The sequence below is a fragment of the Triturus cristatus genome, chromosome 10 (genome assembly GCF_964204655.1).
Source record: "Triturus cristatus chromosome 10, aTriCri1.1, whole genome shotgun sequence".
In the NCBI taxonomy this organism is placed as follows: domain Eukaryota; kingdom Metazoa; phylum Chordata; class Amphibia; order Caudata; family Salamandridae; genus Triturus; species Triturus cristatus.
This window is the reverse complement of record NC_140593.1, coordinates 375,535,014-375,556,020: the sequence shown is the minus strand read 5'-3', so window position 1 is coordinate 375,556,020 and position 21,007 is coordinate 375,535,014. Positions and strand designations below refer to the sequence as shown.

The following is a 21,007-nucleotide window of genomic DNA, read 5'->3' as shown; positions in this document are numbered from 1 at the left end:
AGGTCTGGAATAGTCAGTAGGTATACAGTTAGTGGGGCCCAGAAGTCCTTTGGGCGCGAAGTCTCAGGTAGTTCCTCCGCGTAGACTTTCAACTGGTCTCTACAGTAAAGTAGGTCACGGAACCATTTCTTTACAGTGGGAGTGGTTTTCGCCCCCTAGCATTGCACTACAGCTCTTTTAGCCAACAAGGTTGAGACAGCAACCAAGCGTCGATTGCAGGGCTTTAAAAATTGAACATTCCCAAGTAGGCAAATCTCTGGGGCACAGCGCACAGGTTCCAGCACAATAGCAGTGAGTACATTTGCCACCCAGGGGCGTAACAAAGGCCCCTGCAGCCCCCGCGTTGCGGGGGGGGCTGGCACTTCAGGGGCCCCCTCAGCTCCCACAGTATTACACTCTATGACAGCTGGGTCGGTGATGTCCGTCTGGGACGTAGTTTTAAAGTTACGCTCGTCGGCGTTGCTGCTTTGCCTCATAAATTAAATATTGCGTGCGTACTGGCTACATGTTGCACGGCTGCGTGGTCTTCAACCTCAGGGTGGGGCAGGGCTCAGTGGTATTGTCATGCGCAATCGAAACTGCACGTTAGGTGGCCGGTGGGTCTGGGGCACTGAGACAGACCCTGATCTCATACTTCAATAATTAATTGCTAGCAGCTAGCTGCGATCTTCTGATGCCTGCTTGTGCCTGCCACCAGGTGAGTCAGAGTCTCGAAGACATGGCCCCGCAGGCCTCGCGCTCCAGGGGCCCCCTCAGTGCAACAGCACACACAGTATACTACACTCGTCAAAGTCCTGCTTGCCTGAGGGATACCAAATGTCAGCCCTGCATACCACTCCTACCTACCCGTTTTCAGTGGGCGGGATGGGCAGGGCACGGCGTGCCCCTACTTCTTTATTTATAGTTCCCCAACTTAATTTTAACACAGGCCTCTCGGACTGCAGAAATCGCCAAGGCCGATAGTTAAGGCTCGGCTTTCGGGGCCGGGTGGAACTGGCAGGGAAGGAAAAGGACTGTCTTTTCCTTCGTGCCCAGAGAAGACAAGGACAGTGTCCAGTTCTCCTGCCGCTGGCAGCTGCCCCCTCCACTTTGTTCCCCCTCTTCCCTCTCTGTCTCGCTCCTTCTCATTTAGTGAAACCCAAAACTTCAAGAAACAGGTATTACCTTCTCTTTCCTCTTTTCGTTTATTTGCTCCCCAGTGAAATGGATCCAAAATAGAAAAACACCTCTTTTTCTGACATATTTCAATTTCCAAGTGCAGCCTTGGGGTAGAGAGAAATAAAACATTCAAAATATGAAAAATAACTAACTAAATAAAGAAAGACAGAGTGGTTGCAAGGTGGCCAGATTGCTTTATTCACGCCTAAACACTTTAGCGCCACTTTACAGTGTTTGCCAGTGAAGCACTACTTTTGTTTTCTCGTCGCTCTTTGAACAACATTGTTTTCCCTGGGTGGAAAAGTGCACTATTCCTGGAGGTACTGAAATACCAGCTTGATGGGTGAATTGGAAGATAAAATGCATACTGCGGCTCTGTATTCACAAATGTGGTCTTTTTAAACCATACTGCTTACGTTTTGTAAGGATATAAGCAATGGGCATTGAAGCAGGTCCCTTCTGGGCCCTGTAGTCATGGCCTCAACTTTTCAGGCAAAAGCACTCACTAATTTCTAAACAATGAGTGTAAAAAGAAAAAGGTAACCATGTTGTTCCTGCTTACATTTCACATGCTTTACCTAATCTTGCATTCCCTATGAGTGTTTGCTTTTTCTAGGATGTTAATTTTTTTTGGGCAGCATATTGCTCTTGTCTAGTGCGTCACATCCAGGTGTTTATAGTGGGCCAGTGCAGTGAAAGTTTCTCTCAGTGGGGTAGTATGGTGTTCAGTGGGGAAGAGGATGTGGCACTATGGTCAGAGCTGCTGAATTTGGAACAGGGGATCCAGGTTCAGCCTTAATGACCAGGCCACCAGACCACTTCCCCAGAGGGAGCACATTCCCATGCTAGACCTTAGAAGGCCCGCAAAATCTTAAAGGTCCTGGTGTCTTAGCACCAGCAGGTGGACCCTAGCAGTGGCAAGAGTGGGTTAATCTTGAAGGCCTGTCTGCCACAGTTCACCTTCAGTCTTGCAGGCATGCCTATGAAGCAGCACACCATAGAGTGACAGTGACTGTCACTGAGGTCACAGGACCCTTGAGCAGGGTGGCTCTAGTGCAATGAGACTGCACCAGGCGTGGTCCGTGCAGGTAACAGCGGTGGGCAGAGGGGCCGTGTAAGGGGGGGGGGGGATTTCAAGGGACAATCCAGAGGGAAAATTAAATAAATAATTTCCCCTCTGAATCGTCCCTCGAAATCCCCCCTTACCCGGCCCCACCGTTGTTACCTGCATGGACCACGGCTGGTGCCGACTTCAGGTGGGGGCGTAGTGTTTGCAAGTATAATATGGTTTTAAAAGCACTTGCTGCCTCCTTCCTGGCCTCCAACAATGTTCGGCAACAATAAAAATGTCACGATAACTCCAGTGATTAATGTTCTTAGTAGAGAGAGATGGTGTTTTGTCTAGTGGACGTTTTGACTCATGGAAAGGAATGCCCGGAGGGTTAATGTGCCTGCTACTAAGAACATGTACCATGCAGATCACATAATGTAATAGGTCAGTGGGTTACTGCTTTTGTCAGAGAGACCCTATTGTTACTTGAAGTTAAAACGTTAAAATCCTAACATACAACAGTGAGCTCTTAACTGTCATGTAAGAGCTGCATGCAAACTGCAAGATATAAATTAGAGTGTAATGGATTTTTCCCCCCGTCTTTGATTATCCTAATGTTGCAGAAAAGGGTTAATTTGGGTAGAAATCAATTCTGATTATTAAAGAGAACCACCAACCATGGTATTACGTCTTAAATTCTGAGTTTGTGTTTCTACAGACCAATCACTATTAACCTATGCTGCCTACTAGTATGGTTGTCATGTGACTCCTACAACTTGTCGTCCTTTGTCTTATGTAACATTTCCTATACAGTGATTTACACACGTATGAATGATTGTCTCTGTGTAATATGTGTGATGTAAAGTGCTCTGACATCCTACACTGGTGTAAGTGGGGCTGTAAATTTTCTGATTCTTTATTTTGACATTTTTACACATGCTAACAGTTTCTGCAAAGATTTGTCCTTATTAGTACCAGTAGAACTTACAACTGCAGCAGCGAGAAAGGCGACCAGTCAACCTTTGCAAAGGGCCCTCCAATTCACAGCAGTACAAGTCACAGTTTTTAGGAACTTTTTATCCGTTTGAGCTATAAACAATTTACTAGTTAAAATCGTCAGATTATGTAGCAGATTGTGTATTATGTGGCAAACATGGCAGAGCCACAATTATGTGGAAACATTTGGAAACTAGGATATTTTGCCATTCATGTTTGAACTGCTTTTGTGGAAAAAGGGAGAAGTGCTGATGACAAACTCCATGGCTGGGAGACAAATAGCTTGCTATTGCACTTTTAAGGATATTTGGGACATTCTGTGATTGGAAACGTATCTCACTAAGTGAATGTATTTTAATGTCAATAACTCATATTAAGCCTTAAATAAACATGTGTATCCATTGGTTAAATTAAATAACGTAATGAGCTGTAACCGGTTAGTGAAATGGGAAACAAATACTAAAAATTGAGATATTTTGTTCTTTCTGCCACATCTCTGACTCCGCCCACTGACCCAATCCACAGGTTATTCCCACCCTCTGATTCTCTGCCTACAGTTCCCCTACTCTTTTTTCCCCCGCTTCGACCACTGCCCGTATTTGACACCCAGGCATGGAAGCTCTATTTAGATTGGTAGTTGGTTTGGAGTGGAACTCCTAAGGATCTTAAGACATGGCTCTGAAGTTAATAGTGTTTACGGGCACAGGAAATGAGCGCTTGAAATGAGCTGCAAACATGAAAGGAGTTACAGGGGTGGTTTTGATATGAGCAATTGTTGAAATGCTCCTGTAATTTGAGCAGAAAGGGTGTTTTAATTGGTTGAAGTTCAAAACAAGAAGAGTTATTTATTATGGTATGGGTTCTTTAAAGGTCAATGTTCCTCTGCTATTCTATGCTCTTTGAACATTATTTTTTGTACTTAGTTGGTCCCCAGTTCCATAAGGTCCTTTCTGCTAACTGCGTCAGAAACTGCATATTATTCGTTCAGATTTTTTTTTACCAAAAGGAATAAAGGTGCCGAAAATACCTTTGAAGTTTTTGTGAATGAAAAGGAGTGTGCGTACTTAATCGAAGGATCCTCGAGCTTCCACTGTGCAAAGAACAGTGGCCATTTTAATGGAAAAATGATCATGCAAGGGTATTTTATAAATATGTCAGATTGTCACATTGCCCACTATTTCCTCTCTGCAGAGAAGAATTCCTACACGTGTGGGCAATGGATCATGTAAACGTCAGATTTTCTCATTACCTACCACCTCTTTGCAGAGAACAATGCCTACATACATGCATGGAGAACTGTTCATGTAAACATGTCAGATTGTCACATTCCTACTATGTCCTCTTTGATTAGAATAATGCCTACATGCATGAGGATTCAATCATGTATTTGTATTTCACTAACACAGACTATCAAATTGCCCGATACTTTCCTCTTTGCACATAGCTATACCTAAGTGGTTGTATGACAGAACAACTAAAGACGTTGAATGTCTTTAAAACGCATTTTTTACCCCGCCTTTTTGTTTTGCACTCCAGCGGCGTAACAATAGCAACATCAACTGTGGTGCATTGGGCCCTGAGCTCCAGGGCCCCCGTTCGGTACTGTGAACAAACAGGCCTGAGAACTCCTGAATGGGTCAGGAGCGTGGGGGGGCCCCCTCCATGCACTTTGCAGGGGGGCCCCCTCAAGTTTTGTTACGCCACTGTCACCACCTTGGACCAAAATGCAGATATACCAGCACACAGCAATGCCAAATGCAAAAAATCAGCCTCCGCCTGCCCACACCTCATACAGCCCGCAGTCTCACGTAGTCCAAACCTAAAAAGTTGCAATGGGGTATAATATGATTGATGCAAGTACTTAAAATGAATTATGCGAATGTTGCAGTTCGCAGTGAGATGACCCGTTAGCGCACAGCAGGACTTCCATTGTTCGAGAGTGAACGTAGATCCCAGAGCGGCATTCCGTCTGAGATAAGAGTGGCGTTTCCCCCGGCTTTTGCTCACGCAGAGAGGCATTATATAGCTTGGTAATCAGACCTTTTTTCTCTTCTCCTGCTAGCACCGCAAGCAGGGTCGTAGGTTCCATCGGGAAGTTCGGGTAGATGGCTCTAATTGCCTGCCTTACTCTGACGTATACAAAACCCAGCATGAAGCCACGGTTCCGACACCCTGTACATCCTGTAGGGACCTAAACTGACCCTGTTTATACAGATCCCCCATGAGGGTGATTCCAACTGCCGCCAATTCCCTCAGAGCTGGCTTTTCCTGCGCCGCCGAGATATCAGGGTGTGCAGCCAGTGGTAGCGTCTGGGCCTATAGATAGGGAAGCTGAGATCTTTTGGTTAGAGTCTTCCAGGCCCAAGCAGTACATTTTACAGAATTGATTCAAGTCCTGGTACCACCCATACCCCCCCTGAGAGAGTCACCGCCCACAGGGGCATGGGAAGAACAGCATCCGACTCGATAGCACTGTGAGGAAGAAACTTCTGCAGAAAATGTCAGTAATGTGCAAACTGCGCTTGAGCGCACAGATAGTGTAACCGCAGATCTGGAGTCTCAAAGCCTCCACGATCAAATGGCTGCACCAGGAAGTCCCAACTGCATCTGGGTTTCTTATCACCCCATACAAATGTAAGTAATGCCAAGTGAAGTGTCTTGAATAACATTATATTCAGCTTTATAGGAATATTAACAAAAAGATAAAGCAATTTGGGTAATACAGCCATTTTGGTCACCGCAATGCGATCTGCAAGCGAAAGAGGTAAACGCTCTGCCTGCTTGGTGATCCATGTGATGACTTGGCCATAGTTCGCAGAAATAACTTGTCTCTATGTAGCCATATCCCCAAATACCTTACCGGCACCTGGGTCCACGTCAGCGGAAAGTCAAGTGCTATCTCCCGCGTGCCAGCCGCTAGTGGGAATACCTGTGCCTTTGACCAATTGATCTCTAAGCCGGAATACCTCTCAAACTTGACATATTCCCGGAGCATTTCAGGTAAATAAGTAGCTGGCTCACGAACATACAGGAGCATGTCATCGGCATACAATGAGACCACTGGTGGTCTCTGCCGAAATCGCAAAGTAGCCGTCACGTGCCGCAGCCGCAACTTACAAGCAAGTGGCTCCAGCGCCAGCGAGAACACCACTGGGGACAAGGGGCACCCCTGACGCGTTCCTCTCTATGGGAAAAGCCTTTAACACCCACCCATTTACGTGCACTTGTGCTACTGGATCTGTGTAGAGAACCGTAATCCATTGGAGAAAGAATTGGGGAAAGCCCATCCTGGTCAAGACCGTAAAGATATATCCCCATTGAAGGGAATCAAAGGCCTTTGCTGCGTCGAGCAACACAGCCACGGCCTGGAATTCGGGGTCGAAGTAATGAAGCATGGAGAACACCGTTCGCAAGTTGTGTGCTGTGGATCTAGGAGTCACAAAACCCGACTGCTCAGGGAGGACCAGGAGGAGAACCAGCAGTTGAAGCCTATTGGCTATCATCTTTGCCAATATCTTGGGCATCTATATTAATTATCGAGAGAGGTCTGTAGGAATCGCACCGATTGGCAGTCTTGTCAGGCTTCAAAAGGGTCACCAACAGAGCTTCTTTGAGAGTGGGCGGAAGTCTCCCCTCCTCGTATGCCCCCGCATATACATCCAGAAGCCTAGGGGCCAGATCATCCACATAAGCTTTATAAAACTCGCTGGGGAGCCCGTCAAGCCCTGCAGCCTTACACGTAGGAAGCAACATTATCGCTAATTTGACATCTTCAACATCAAAGGGCTGCGCTGTATATTCCCTATGACCCTGTGAATGCCACCCCAGTGCAAAATCATCGAGATAGGAGTGCATCTTCTCTGGAGGCACCGAGCCCCTATTTGCACATAGCTTGGTGTAAAAGTTGAGAACAATTTCGCTAATCTTGGGCGTTGTATAGTGCGCAACTCCATCATAATAATTCAGTAATACACTACTGGCTACGTGATGCTGCCAGCTTTTGGGCTAAAGAACGGCTAGGGCGTCCCAACTCCCCGTAGTAACAAGCCGTACTACGTCTGGATAAATGAAGTAACTCTTGGTCGACGGTGTCATTATGTTCTGTGACAAGATCCCTAATTTCAGCTAATGTGCCAGGAGAGGGCTGCTTCTCATATGCGCGCTCAAGTGTAGAGATATCAGCTGCTAATTTTTTTTATTCTGCGTCTGATGTCCCGCAGCACACCTGCTTGTGCGCCTATACTTGTTCCTCTGATGGTCACCTTAAATTCCTCCCACAGCACTCTCAACAGAACCCTCATTTTCCCGAAAATAATTACGAATAGCCTCCCCAATAGTCTGCTTGAAAACAGGATCCGTTAGCGACGCCTGCTGCAAACGCCATGCAAATGGCAGCCTCTCACATGTAGGCACCTGTAGTTCCAGCACCACAGGCGCATGATCTGAGAGCGTGCGAGCCATGTGACTGACTCTCACCACCCATGTACACACAACCTCAGAAACCAGCCAATAGTCTGTACGAGACCATGTCCCATGAACAGAAGATATGAAGGGCTTTCCTTCGTGCCAGGGTGTTGAAGTCTCCAGAAATGTCGATTGACCAAATCTAGAATCCCCAGTAGCGTCTCAGACGCCTGCTTGGGCATCGCAACCCCACTACCCACCCGATCCAGAGCCGCATCCAGACATACATTGAAGTCACCTCCCCAAAGTATCTTAGTTGGAGGAAACCCTGAGATGCGGCGCCACACATCTGAGAAGAAAGACGGACCATCAATGTTCGGCCCATACATATTGACCAATAATACACCCTTGACCCTGCTCTCAGGCAGGTCGCTCCCCGCGCCGCACAGCACCGCCTGTTTGTCCGCGCCCTCCAAGCCCACTGCTGCCGCTGTCAGACGTTCGAGGCCAGTGGTAGGCCATAGGTCCTGTGCCTGTATCTGTGCCTTGCTGTATCTTTGCCTCCTTACTGTGTTGTATTGCGCCCCACTCTGTGCTTTTTATTCTGTTTCATTCTTTTTTCCCCCCGTTATTCGTCTCGTTCTACTGTGCCTTACTGTTTTTTCCGCCTGTATTTCCCGCCGCTGCGTCTCCTGTGGCCCCGCCCCCCTGCCAGCCCATTTGCCGCCCCGCTACCGCCTCCTAGCTGCTCCTCCCTCCCATCTCCCCTTATATGGCGGCCGCTGTGCGGCCGCGCCGCTGACGCACCAAAGGCGCGCCTAAGGCAAGCCCGTCCGCGCCTGGACCGTGCCCAGCACCAGACCCCCTGGCCCCTGTGAACACCACGACGCCCGACACTGCTACGATGCCAGGATCCTCCACGCAGTCAACACCGGACGATCACACACCTGCTTCCTGGCCGCCCTGAAGCGCACCCAAGGACACTTCTCCTGCCGGAACTGCAGCTTCACCAGCACCCAACTCGCCAACCCGCCCACCGGGAAAGAACCCAACCACCTCAGATGCCTTCTTCTCAACACCCGCTCCGCACGCAAACACACTGTTGAACTCTGGGACCTACTCGACTCAACCTCCCCAGACGTCACCTTCCTGACGGAGACCTGGCTGAACCCCTCCTCGGCACCAGATTTCGCCATAGCCATCCCGGAAGGCTACAAGATCACCCGCAGGGACCGCACCAACGGATTAGGAAGAGGAATTGCCATCGTCCACAGGAACACTCTCAGAGTCTCGACCAACACCGATGACACCCTCAGCACCGCCAAACACCTGCACTTCCAGATCCACACCGACTCCAACACCACCCTCAGAGGAACCCTCGTTTACAGACCCCCCGGACCTCAACCACAGTTCAGCTACTCCATCGCCGACCTTGTCAGCAAACACACCCTCGCCTCCACGGACTACATCCTCCTCGGGGACCTGAACTTCCACCTAGAGAACAACGACACCAACTCCACCGACAACCTCGGACTCCGACAACTCGTCAAAACACCCACCCACTCCACCGGCCACACGCTTGACCCCATCTTCTCCGCAAGCCCCCATGTCTCCTTCAACCACAACACCGAACTCCACTGTACCGAGCATCCCTGCATCCACTTCACCTTCCGGAAACCCACCACGCACCACCGCACTCAACAGATGCCTTGCCGCTGCTGGAGCAAAGTCACCGAAGACCAGCTAACCACTACCCTCACCCGGAGCCCACCCGCCGACCCCACCGACCCCCGACACTGCCGCCCCCAACCTCAGACAGTGGATCGACGACTGCGCCAACACCCTCGCCCCGCTCAAGAAACCCTCCAACAGCCACACCAGCAAGAAAGCCAGCTGGTTCACTGAAGAGCTCCAAGCAAACCTGCCGAAAGCTAGAGAAGAACTGGCACCGTGAACAAATACCGGACAGCTACGCAGCCCACAAGAACGCCACCCGCAGACACCATCACCTCATCAGATCCGCCAAAAGGGCCTCCTTCAAAGACCGCCTAGGCAACAACACACACAACAGCAAAGAGCTCTTCAACATCGTGAAGGAATTCTCCAACCCCAGCTCCAACACCAACGACATCCCACCTTCGCAAGACCTGTGCGACTCGCTGGCCACCTTCTTTCATCGCAAGATCGCAGACATCCACGACAGCTTCAATGCCACGACCACCCCGACAACCACTGAGACCTCCGCCCCCACGACCACCATCTGCACCAACCGCCTGCTCTCCTGGACCAACAAACAACGACAACAGCATCAAGATCATGAACACCATCCACTCAGGATCTCCGTCAGACCCATGCCCACACCACATCTTCAACAAAGCCAGCACCGCCATCGCACTCCATCTCCGGAAAAACGCCATCAACATCTCTTTCGAGACAGAAACCTTCCCGGAGAGCTGGAAGCATGCCAAGATCAACGCCCTAATGAAGAAACCCAAGGCGGACCCCAAGGACCTCAAGAACGTCCGGCCCATCTCCCTGCTCCCGTTCCCGGCAAAGGTCATCGAGAAGACCGTCAACAAACAACTGACCCACTACTTCAAAGAGAACAGCATCCTGGACCCGTCCCAGTCCGGGTTCTGCAGCAGCCACAGCCCCGAAACTACCCTCATCGCCGCCACCGATGACATCAGGACTCTGCTAGACAACGGAGAAACCGTGGCCCTCATCCTCCTGGACCTGTCAGCCGCCTTCGACAAGGTCTGCTACCACACTCTACGCACATGCCTCCACTACGCCGGGATCCAAGAGAAGGCCCTGGACTGGACCACCTCCTTCCTCTCCGGCAGAACACAGAGCGTCCGCCTCCCCCCTTCCGCTCTGAAGCCACCGAGATCATTTGCGGCATACCCCAGGGCTCATCCCTCAGCCCAACGCTGTTTAACATCTACATGGCACCGCTCGCCCACGTCGCCAGATTGCACAACCTCAACATCATCTTACGCCGATGACACCCAGCTGATACTCTCCCTCACCAAGGACCCCCACAACGCCAAAACCAACCTCCACGAAGGAATGAAGGCCGTCGCCGAATGGATGAGGAACAGCCGACTGAAGCTGAACTCGGACAAGACGGAGGTCCTCATCCTCGGATCCACCCCCTCAGCCTGGGACGACTCCTGGTGGCCGACCGCACTGGGAACAGCTCCGACAGCGGCCGACCACGCACGCAACCTAGGGGTCATCCTCGACTCCACCCTCTCCATGACTAAGCAGGTCAATGCCGTCTCTTCCTCCTGCTTCAACACCCTCCACATGCTCCACAAGATCTACAAGTGGATCCCCACCGAAACGAGAAGAACAGTAACACAGGCCCTCGTCAGCAGCAGGCTGGACTACGGAAAGGCCCTCTAAGCAGGAGCCTCGGCCAAACTCCTGAAACGGCTTCAACGCATCCAGAACGCCTCAGCACGCCTGATCCTCGACATCCCTCGCCGAGGCCACATCACACCCCACCTGAGAGACCTGCACTGGCTCCCTGTCAACAAAAGGATAACCTTCAAACTCCTATTTCACGCACACAAGGCACTCCACAACACCGGACCAGCGTACCTCAACAGACTACTCAGCTTATACACCCCCTCCCGCCAGCTCCGCTCACCTCGCCACAGTCCCTCGCATCCAAAGAGTGACCTCCGGCGGCAGATCGTTCTCCCACCTTGCCGCCAAGACCTGGAACACCCTCCCCATCCACCTACAGCAGACCCAAGACCTGCTGACCTTCTGAAGACTCCTCAAGACCTGGCTCTTCGAGCAGTAGCAGCATTCCCCCCCCCCCCTCCTTCCCCAGCGCCTTGAGACCCTCACGGGTAAGTAGTGCGCTTTACAAATGCTATGATTGATTGATTGACTCATACCGCCCAGTTGACCATGCACCATCGCCACTCGCCCAGACTCGTCCGTTTCTGCGCGTCTTACAGAAAATGAGACCGCTTTCTTGACAAGAATCAGCCGCCCCCAGGAGTAAGTGGAGTAAGAGGACGCAATTCTCACACATGCCCCAACGTGCGCCTACTTTTTGTTCCGAGGTCTTGTTGAGATGTGTCTCTTGAAGAAACGCCAATAGCATACCAGGACGGAACTAATCTTTTTGGGGCTGTTGAGTCCCCTCACATTCCAGGTAAGACACTTTACTCTACCACTCATGCAGTCCACACATTATCAAGCTATTAGAAATGCAATAGTACCTCACATGTATACCATAGCTCACCAAACCCCTCAGATTTAGATTCACTATAGAAGAACAATGCCGGCTCACCCCTCCTGTACCCACCCCCCAACCCCCCACCCACTTAAGCATCCCCAACTCGCCAAAGCCATCCCAAAATAGTATAACCCTTCCCCAACAGAGCACAAAACATAAGAGATGCATATGGGGTACACCTATTGGGGGGGCGTCAGAGCACTGCTAGCCTCCCAACTAGTAGGAGGTGGCTGAGCAGGTCTAGTAATTGTGCCATCTTGCAAGCACTGACCTAAACAGCGCACATCAGAAATGAGCCCACAGACACTGGGAAGGACATCGGGCCACATCATCCAGCGACCAGATCCTTAACTAGACAGTAATGAATGTCGTTCTGTAACTTCAGGTCTAAGAGGGCAAAATTACATTACAGTAAGTCCATTAAGGAAGCCAGCCCCACCACTTCCCATCACCCCAGGACACATGACCTGAGCCCACAACCCCCTGGAGGCATATTAGGCTAATCCAGCATGCAGGCTTATAAACCCTAAAAAGAATAAATGCATGTTACAGTCATGTAAAGATAGTGAGGTTACAATATTCAAAAGTTCAATGCATCCCTCTACTGCTCCTCATCATCTTGTGTAGCACTTGACTCCCGCCTCCTACGTTTCAACTGTTTAGCGTGTTCAAGGGCAGCCTTGGGAGTTAAAAAGATTTTGGAGTCACCGTCTAGGCCTATGCGTAGGCGGGCAAGATATAACATTGCATATGGGACCCCTTCTTTTTTGCAGAAATGTTTTCACAGCGCCAAACTCCCGTCTGGCTGCCTGACTAGCCACAGTAAAGTCCAGGAAAAAGGCCAGTACGTTGCCCTGGTGAACTATATTGCCCCTTTCCCTCGCCATCTGCAAAATAGTGTGACGGTCCCTATAGCTTAATAGTCGAGCTATTATTGGGCGGGAAGGGGCCCCCGGGACAGGTTTAGCAGCAAGAGAGCGGTGGGCGCGCTCGACGATAAACATATTGGAAAGCTGATCGGCACCAAAGATTTCTTTAATGAGGTTTTCTATGAAGGTCTCCATTTTACCAACATTGGCGGATTCCGGCAGCCCAGGGGGTCTAATGTTGTTGCGCAGAGACCGCGCCTCTAAATCTCATTTTTGGCCCGGATAAGGGCTAACACTTTCTCCATATTAAGAGCCTTCTCGTTGAGTTCACTCGGGCCATCCTCCGCTGTAGATACCCGCTGCTACACCTCCCCCATGCGAGTATTTTGTTTTTCCAGCTGTGTCGACATATGGTCTAGTCGGTGGTTCACCGTCGCCATTGTGCCCTTAATGGATTGAAGACTGCGTTGCATAGCCAGCAGCGTGGACTCGAGTGTGGGAGGATTGTCGTTCTGAGTGTCTGCCTCTGAGTCAGACGCTGCTTTCTGCAATGTTTGACGATTTTCACGCCTCTAACGTGAGGCGAGGCTGGGATTTATCAGTTCTCCCCATCTCCACCACCTCTAGGTGCGCCACTTATGCGAGTTGGTGAGCAAGTGCAGTAGAGTGCAGGATTCGCACTCCTAGCAAACTTATACTAGATTTAAGGCAGTATAGATCTGAGGGACCTGCAGTAGTCTACAATACAAATGAAGCACAAGCCCCAGGGACAGTACCGCACCTTCCTATCTGTGTACGTCAATACAGGTGGTGTGCAGCAGGGCCTGCACCTCACCCACTCAGTAAGCATGCGTCGTAGGCCCCGTGACAGAGACCCTCCAACAGGCACAGTGCAACAAAATTATGGGGACCCCCGCCGTACCAGGGGCATACAGCAAACAGCACCCACGCGGCCAGCTGTAGAGACACGAACTGATTTTCAGCTGGGCCCAGTCAAGGCTGACCCCCAGCGCCGCCGCTTGCCAGTTCGTCAATTGCTCACAGTGTAGGCTCCACAGTCACAATATGCACAGACTACCCTGTGCTATTAATTCTTAGGAGGCGATGTGTCTTGCTTCTTTTAATGTTCTCGTACACCGAAGCACTGCTCGCCACTTTTCACAGGTCAGCCCCACTTGACAGCAAACACGGGGGAGAAGCAGCACGCAAAACATCAGAGGCCAGCAGCAACCACCCGTGTGTAGGTGGCAGACAGCAGACCCAGGACAGGCAGAAATAGTATCAGGCAGACGCGTGCATAGAAGGCCAGCAAATATGAGTCCCCAGGCAGAGGCCTCGCAGCAGCGTTATATCACACCGTAAGGATCAAGTGCACAGCTTTTATCAGCGATCGATCTCCGCAGGCTCCAGCGCTCCAGACCCCGCACTGCACTCAACACTCCCGTGCAAGGTAGGAACCCCCGGCCTCCACTCTCCGTACCTACCAGACACCTGCCACAGCTTGCAGGCCGCTGCCCTCTCCCAGGCCCACGCCCGCCTCCTCAGCCACCAGCCTTGGCCAAGCCGCACCCACTCTCCACAGCCGGCGCCAGTAAGCGCTGTCGTCGCCTGGTTGCTCCGGTCTCCACTTCAGGCATGTCAGCATCATCAGGGGCATGGCCGCTGCGATATTCAGCCGGGGCTCCGCGTTCGTCAGCCGGAGCTCGGCCCTCCGCTCATTCGTGTGTGGCTCCAGATACCTCCCCAGTCAGTAATCGCAGGAAGCTTGCCACGCAACACAACAGCCCCGGCAGTAGTGGGCATGTACCTCCGACCATAGGGGTGGCCAACAGCAACAAACGAGGGTCACAGTCCGAGCCTCGTGGCGGCCGCCATTTTTTCCCTTTTTCTCTCGGTGCCGGTCGGAATTTAACGGACTGCAAAATCTCAATTACAGCAACTTCCAGCAGCCCAAACCACCCTCAATACGTGTCGGAGGGCTTCACAATGCCATGCAGGCACCGTAGAGGCAAAGATGCAGCAATTAATAGGTGGATTCTGGTCGGATTAGCACTCAGCCGGACAGAGCCTCACTAGGGTGCGGCCATCTTGCTGTGCGCCCTCTAGCGCCCCAGTAAATAATGAACTTCTAACCCAGTTTGGAATAATTCTATTAGGCAGTTTTTGTTATAGAAGAGAGCCAAAATGTATGTGAAAGTTTAAACAAAAATGCTTCTTTTTGGACCCATGCCCCCGTTTATCTTTTTCACTTGGCAGAACACCATGAAACCTCAAATACTAAAATGTAGCTGAAATTGGTAGTTGTGTGCCAAATGACATGCAGCTGTATCAAGCTGCACCAAAGTTGTAAAGCAAAATGAAAAAAGACCATTTTAATGTTGAGTGACACCTAACTGTAGCGTAACGTAAGGTGGACTTGAAAAGCGCTGCTTATCACAGTAAGGGTATCCAGGCGCTGAACTACTGAATCACTATCACCCACCCTGTGGTGGTCTAACGGCTAGGGCGGTCGACCTCGAATCTGGGGAACTGGGTTTGAGTCTCGGCAATGACGCTGAACATCCTGTGATTCTGGGCAAATCACTTAATCTCCCTGCGCCTAAAACAAAAATGAATGTGTCCTCATGTAATGCAACTGGTGCTATGTAAAGCGCTCTGATACCCGATTAGGGTCAAATTCGCCTATATAAAACTCTGTCAAAAAAAAAAGAAATACAGTCCAATAGTGTAATCATTTCTTGTCTGTTTGGACATTCTTTGCTAATTCCTTCTAAGTTTATGTTCATAAATGTTCATTGTTTACATGTCACATGTAGTGTAATTTAATTGGAGGCCTTCCAATGGTTCAGCTTGTATTTGCGCTCCTAGCGAAAAAGCTGCTCACTGTCAGAGCTCTGGGTAGACTCCCAATTAATTTTATAGATGCACTGGAGGCCAAATGTTGGACACTAAGGCCCTCATTGCGAGCTGTGGTACTTTAGCCGAAGTTATAACTCTTAGTGAAATTCCACATCCCACAATTCCAAGTACTTCCGGGCCTGGAATTACTTTTTCGAGAAACTCCAGAACCTGTAATCCCAGACTCAGACACTACGGCCTTTAAAATGCTGCATGGGTTGTGGACAGCCCCTACCTGAAACCTCAGCAGTCTGGGGAGGACAGGTAATGCTTCCTCAGGACAGACACAAACCTTCTCCGCATCCCAAGCTTCACACCCCCGTCCCCTCAGCATTCCTTGACACTATCCGCCTGTTCAGAGCAGATGGAAAATTTAAGTGGTTTTCTCCTTAAGGAAAAGAGATGGTAAAGGACCTTGTATCTATTGGTACAAGCGATTCTTACCTTTTCTGGGGTGAAATTCATAACCGCTTTAATTTAGGGCCGGGATACTGGCTGGGATCTGTCGCTATCATTGCACCACAATAATAATTATACTGAAAATGTAGCCCTCTTCTACAAACGCCTGGCTGTCAGATATGTCAATTTGGGGCTGTAGAAAAAAGCAGTATTTCTTACATACGATTTGTTCACATCCAAGTGTGGCAGTGTTTTAGAGAAAGGTAGCGATGCAATGAAGGACTGCTGTGGGCAAGTTGTTCGCTTTCCCCCTGAAACAGCATGACGTACGTCTACTTCCAGAACCCAAAAACAAAAAAAATAGAATATTCAAAAATAGAGAAATTATATAGTTAAGCAAGGTGCCCTGGCATCAGTCATGTTTCTCGCTCAACTGAGGATGGTTCTGCTACATTTATTCATCCATTCTTTTTGCTGAGAATTGTAAAAGTAACTATATTAGTTCTATGAAGTTGAGATTTGTAGCATGGTTTCAGTAAAAAAAAAAGCAAATAAAATGTTCTTAGATTTCTAGACACTTCCAGTTTGTATACGAGATGAGATGTGGAGTTTAAATGTATGTCTTGTAAGCGTTAGTGAGGTTTTTGTAGGTGAGAGGGCTATGTGAGTTCATCATCTGAGGAAGATGAGAGCTAGTGGTGATTCTATCCATTTTTTTCGCTTGAGTAATGAACACGTTACTAACCTTCAGGTTTGCTTTTTCTGGTGAATAATCAATATAACTGCAGGTTCCATACCTTTAGAATATTCTCCAGGCACCAGATAGGATCCAGAAACTTTTCATACCAGCGTTCTCGTGCACCCTAGGTTGCAATGTGCTGTTTTGCATTGGCTTCCCTGTGCCCTGGAAGTGACAAAGCGGAGTTGCTTAAGCCCCATCTATGAACTGGGATACCGGTTTCTTGCCGGAAAATTCTCAGATGTACAACATTAACAAGTGTTGGTACCAGTGTGAGGATCACGAAGCTGGGTCCTTTCCAAATGAAAAAAACAAGTCACTCCACTGAGTCAGGAGGCTGGAGGTCAGTGAGGAATCTGCGGTTAAATAGAGTATTCATCAGAAAGGGTGTTACCATTGGCAAGTAACGTTCCTTCTGCTGGATACTCCACACCGCAGATTCCTCACCTTTAGAAGAGATACCAAAGCAGTACCTCCCATGGTGGAGGTCTGTGAAGTGGACTCGGACCAGAAAGTCTTGCAGTACCCAACACACAAAATGTCCTTTCAGCCAGACCTGGCTGTCAATGCAGTTCTGTTTCGTGAACATGTGCACTGACACGCACGTTGCAGTCAGGCAGATGTCAAGGACAGGTCCTCCATTTGCCAACGCAGTGATAGCTGCCTTAGCCCTGCCCAAATGAGCTCTCAGACATTCTGGAGGTTGCTTTTTGGCCGGTGCATAGCAGATCTTAATGCAAAGGACTATTCACCTCAACAGAGTCCTTTTCTGCAGTCTTTCCTTTATTTGCCTCCGATAACCCTACAAAAAGTAAATTGTCCACCAGAAGGTTTCTGGTACGATTGAAGTAAAAGCTTAAATCTTCGTTGGGGTCCATTCTCTCATCTTCCTTTGAGAGGTGGGACGTTGCAAAGATTGCTGGATGAGTGATGCATTGTCCAATGTGGAAAGGAGTCATTAATTTGGTAAACAGGCCACCAGTGTCCTCAACATGAGTTTGCCTAGAAAAGAGGTAATATAAGGCAGTTGTACCGATAGGGCCTGAAGTTCACTCAGGCAACAAACTGAAGTGATTGCAATGAGGAAGACTGTCTAAAAAATGAAAATGAAATGAGCAGCTTTGCATCGGCTTGAAAGGAATACTCAAGAGAATTGACAAGAGTTACATCACAGTTAAGGTCTTACTGTGACATCACAAACGGCTTGCGGGGGGGGGGGGGGAGGAACGTCTTAAACCTTTAATGAACTGCATCACAATAGGTGGTTTAAACAAGGACAATTGCTACGGCAAATGCAAAAATATCGAAGGAAAAAGAAATAATAAAACATTTGACTTGTTAAGGTTCTGTTTTTCAGGCTCCACTTCAGGCCATAAATGTGTCCCAGTGCTTGACAAATTGACTCTGCAGACGGATCCCTGATAGCAAGGAAGACATTCATAACCTCAGGTGGTATATCACTGCAGTCAACTGCGGCTGCTTGAACTCCATGAATGGAAGTGTAGAGTGTGCAAGCCCAGGCACAAAATTCTGTCCTGCTGCTGCAACGGAAGATCCTACTGAAGTGGTAGCCTAATTGTGGGGCAGAGGCTCAAGCCTAGAATCTCCTGGTACCACAATCTCCTGGCCCACTACAAAGCAACTGGGATGACATGTGATCAGTCATTTCTGTTCATCTTCAGAACTTGGGGAAAGAGAGGCAGAGGCAGGAAGGCATACAGAGGCTCCATTGTCCACTCTAGCGAGAATGGTCCTAGTGAAAGTTTGTAAGTGAACTCCAATGAACAAACGTTTAGACACTGAGCATTCTCTAGAGTGGTAGAAAGATCTACCCACTGTTAGAAGAAGCCATGTGCCACCTTGGGAGTCAAGACCCATTGTTAATCCACCAGGCGCTTCCGCCCTTGTGTTCTAAGATCCAGCTAGGTAGTTCACGATCAGGGAAATGCCTTGATGCTCCAGTCAACTTCAGAGGCAGAGGCACAGAGCCTCTTGGCACAGGATCCAGGCCCCCACCTCATCCTGCTGGCTGCAGTACCACATGGCGGTGTTGTTGTCCATGAGGAACTGTAACAGCCTTCTTTTAAAAGAAAGCAGAAAAGCCTTCAGCATGAGGTTAATGGCCTACAACTCCAACAGAATAACTTGGAGCCAAGTTACTGCTGGAGTTACTGCTGGAGACCAGAGTCCTCCGATCCCCTGGATGACCTCCCCAATCCAGTGTAATGCATCCATCACCATTGTCAGCTTTGGGTGGGGAAGGGAGAGGGTAGTGCCCTTGGTCCAAATGTGCTTGAGCAACCACCAGGTCTCATACAGTTACCTCTGAAAACTGGATGGCATCTAACAGGTTTCCTTGGTGTGGGGCACACTGGGACTTCAGATTCCACTGAGGAGTCCACGTTTGCCACCTGGTGTAGTCAACAAGTAGGATTCAGGAGTCTAACAGGCCAAGGCAGCTCAGACCTGCTCCCACTGAGATTCAGGACCAAGGCTTAAACATTGGGATTATAGGCAAAATATCTTGACATCACTGCAAAGGATGGCATGCTCTGAACTGTATTGTGTCCATGACAGCTACTAAAGAAGGAAGCCTCTGCAAAGGGGTGAGCTGCAACTTTGGCTCACTGATCATGAACCCCAACAAAGTCAGGACGTTTGCAGTCTGGAGATAGTCTATGACTGACTGTGGCAAGCACAGTCTTCAAAAGCCAGTTGTCAAGGTGGGGTAAAACAGGTATCACCAACCTCCGAAGATGGGCAGCAACCACAGCCATCACATTTGTAAACACATGAGGGGCACAGGTGAGGTAGAATAGGATTATGGCAAACTTAAAATGATTCTGGCCTACCTTGAACTGCAGATAACATCTGTGGGACTTCAGGATTGGTGTCTGAAAACATATGCCCTGCAGGTCATTGGTCTCCATCCAGTTGCCCGTATCCAGTGCAGAAAGAACCTGGGGCAGTTGAGTATTTTGAATTTGTCCTTGATAGGATTTGATAGGAAGGCATTCAGTGAGCGAAAATCCAAGATGAACTGAAGCCCTATATACTTCTTTGGCAAGAGGAAATAGGCTAACAACCTGTTCCAGTTTTTGAGTCCAGAAACCTCTCAATAGTGCACTTGGAAAGTAAAGCTCACACCTCTTGCATTAGAATGGACAGGTACTCCACCTAAAGCCAGTCTGTTTTGGAATGGAAGTAAGTTGGGGAAGAAAGTGATGGTGGGGCATAACCATGCTAAACGATTTTGAGGACCCATCTGTCCAATGTGATGTATTGCTTAAGTACTGGATTCTGCCTCCCACATGGTGGTTGGGTGCTACCATAGGCAAGCTAAAGTGGTGTGGAGACGGATGCCGCAGAATAGGGGGAATGATGCCCAGATGACTTGCACACTTGCCTGCACCACATAAAAGACACGGGTGACTCCAGAGGGGGCTGGGGAGGTTGACTTTGACTGTCTGCCAAACACCTCGAGCTGCCTTGAAATTTCCAGAACTGGTGAGGTAACAATCTGGCAGCGGCCGAAAGAGCAACAGACTGCGCAGTGGCCTTACTCCCTTTAAAGGCAGAATCAGTCTTTTTGCTGAATAGACGTGAGCCATCGAAAAACATATCCATAAAGGAGGCATGTATGTCTCCTGAGAATCTGGTAGATCACAACCATACATGGCAATGGAGCAATACACTGGTGCCAAGTACTGATCCAAAACAATCAGTAGTAACAGGGCAAGCACGAATCATGCAGTTTACCACATCCTGACCATCTTGAATGGCATGAGCCAAGGAGGTCCAAAGTTCCCCAGGGACCGCCAGTAACATCTTGCTGGCCATTTCCCAGAAGGCGTGTGCATACTGGCCCTGTTGGACTTGGCCCTTTTTGCAGGGTCATCCCTGAACTTTTTGCCTTCCTCCTGGTATTTTTTTTCTGGCATGGTGTTGGTGGTTTTAGGACTCTGGGAACTTTATCGCTGTATTCCAGTGTAAAGTGCATGTGCTCTCTATGGTAAAACGTGGTAAGATTGCTCTACACCTGTTTGGCTAATTTAATTTACCTATCAGTCCCCAGTAATGTGGTACCCATATACCTGGGGCCAGTAAACTAAATGCCTCTGGTGGGCTTGCAGCGCTGATTGCGCCACCCACCAAAGTAGCCTTACAAACCTGTCTCAGGCCTCTGCAATTGCAGGGCCTGTGCGCGCAGTTTACTGCCACTGTGTCGTGGC

General features: G+C 49.3%; 2 protein-coding genes across 3 annotated transcripts in view; both read right to left on the bottom strand.

The window, feature by feature from the left end:
- The window catches only part of CPVL (carboxypeptidase vitellogenic like), a 628,799-nt gene that overhangs the window by 59,294 nt on the left and 548,498 nt on the right, over positions 1–21,007 (bottom strand). The window lies entirely within an intron of this gene.
- LOC146789455 (uncharacterized) overlaps positions 17,507–21,007 on the bottom strand; it is an 81,194-nt gene continuing 77,693 nt past the window's right edge. Inside the window, exon 5 of the mRNA XM_085630052.1 lies at positions 17,507–17,777. Coding sequence (XP_085486178.1) covers positions 17,507–17,777 — 271 coding nt within the window. The remainder of the gene's footprint in view (positions 17,778–21,007) is intronic.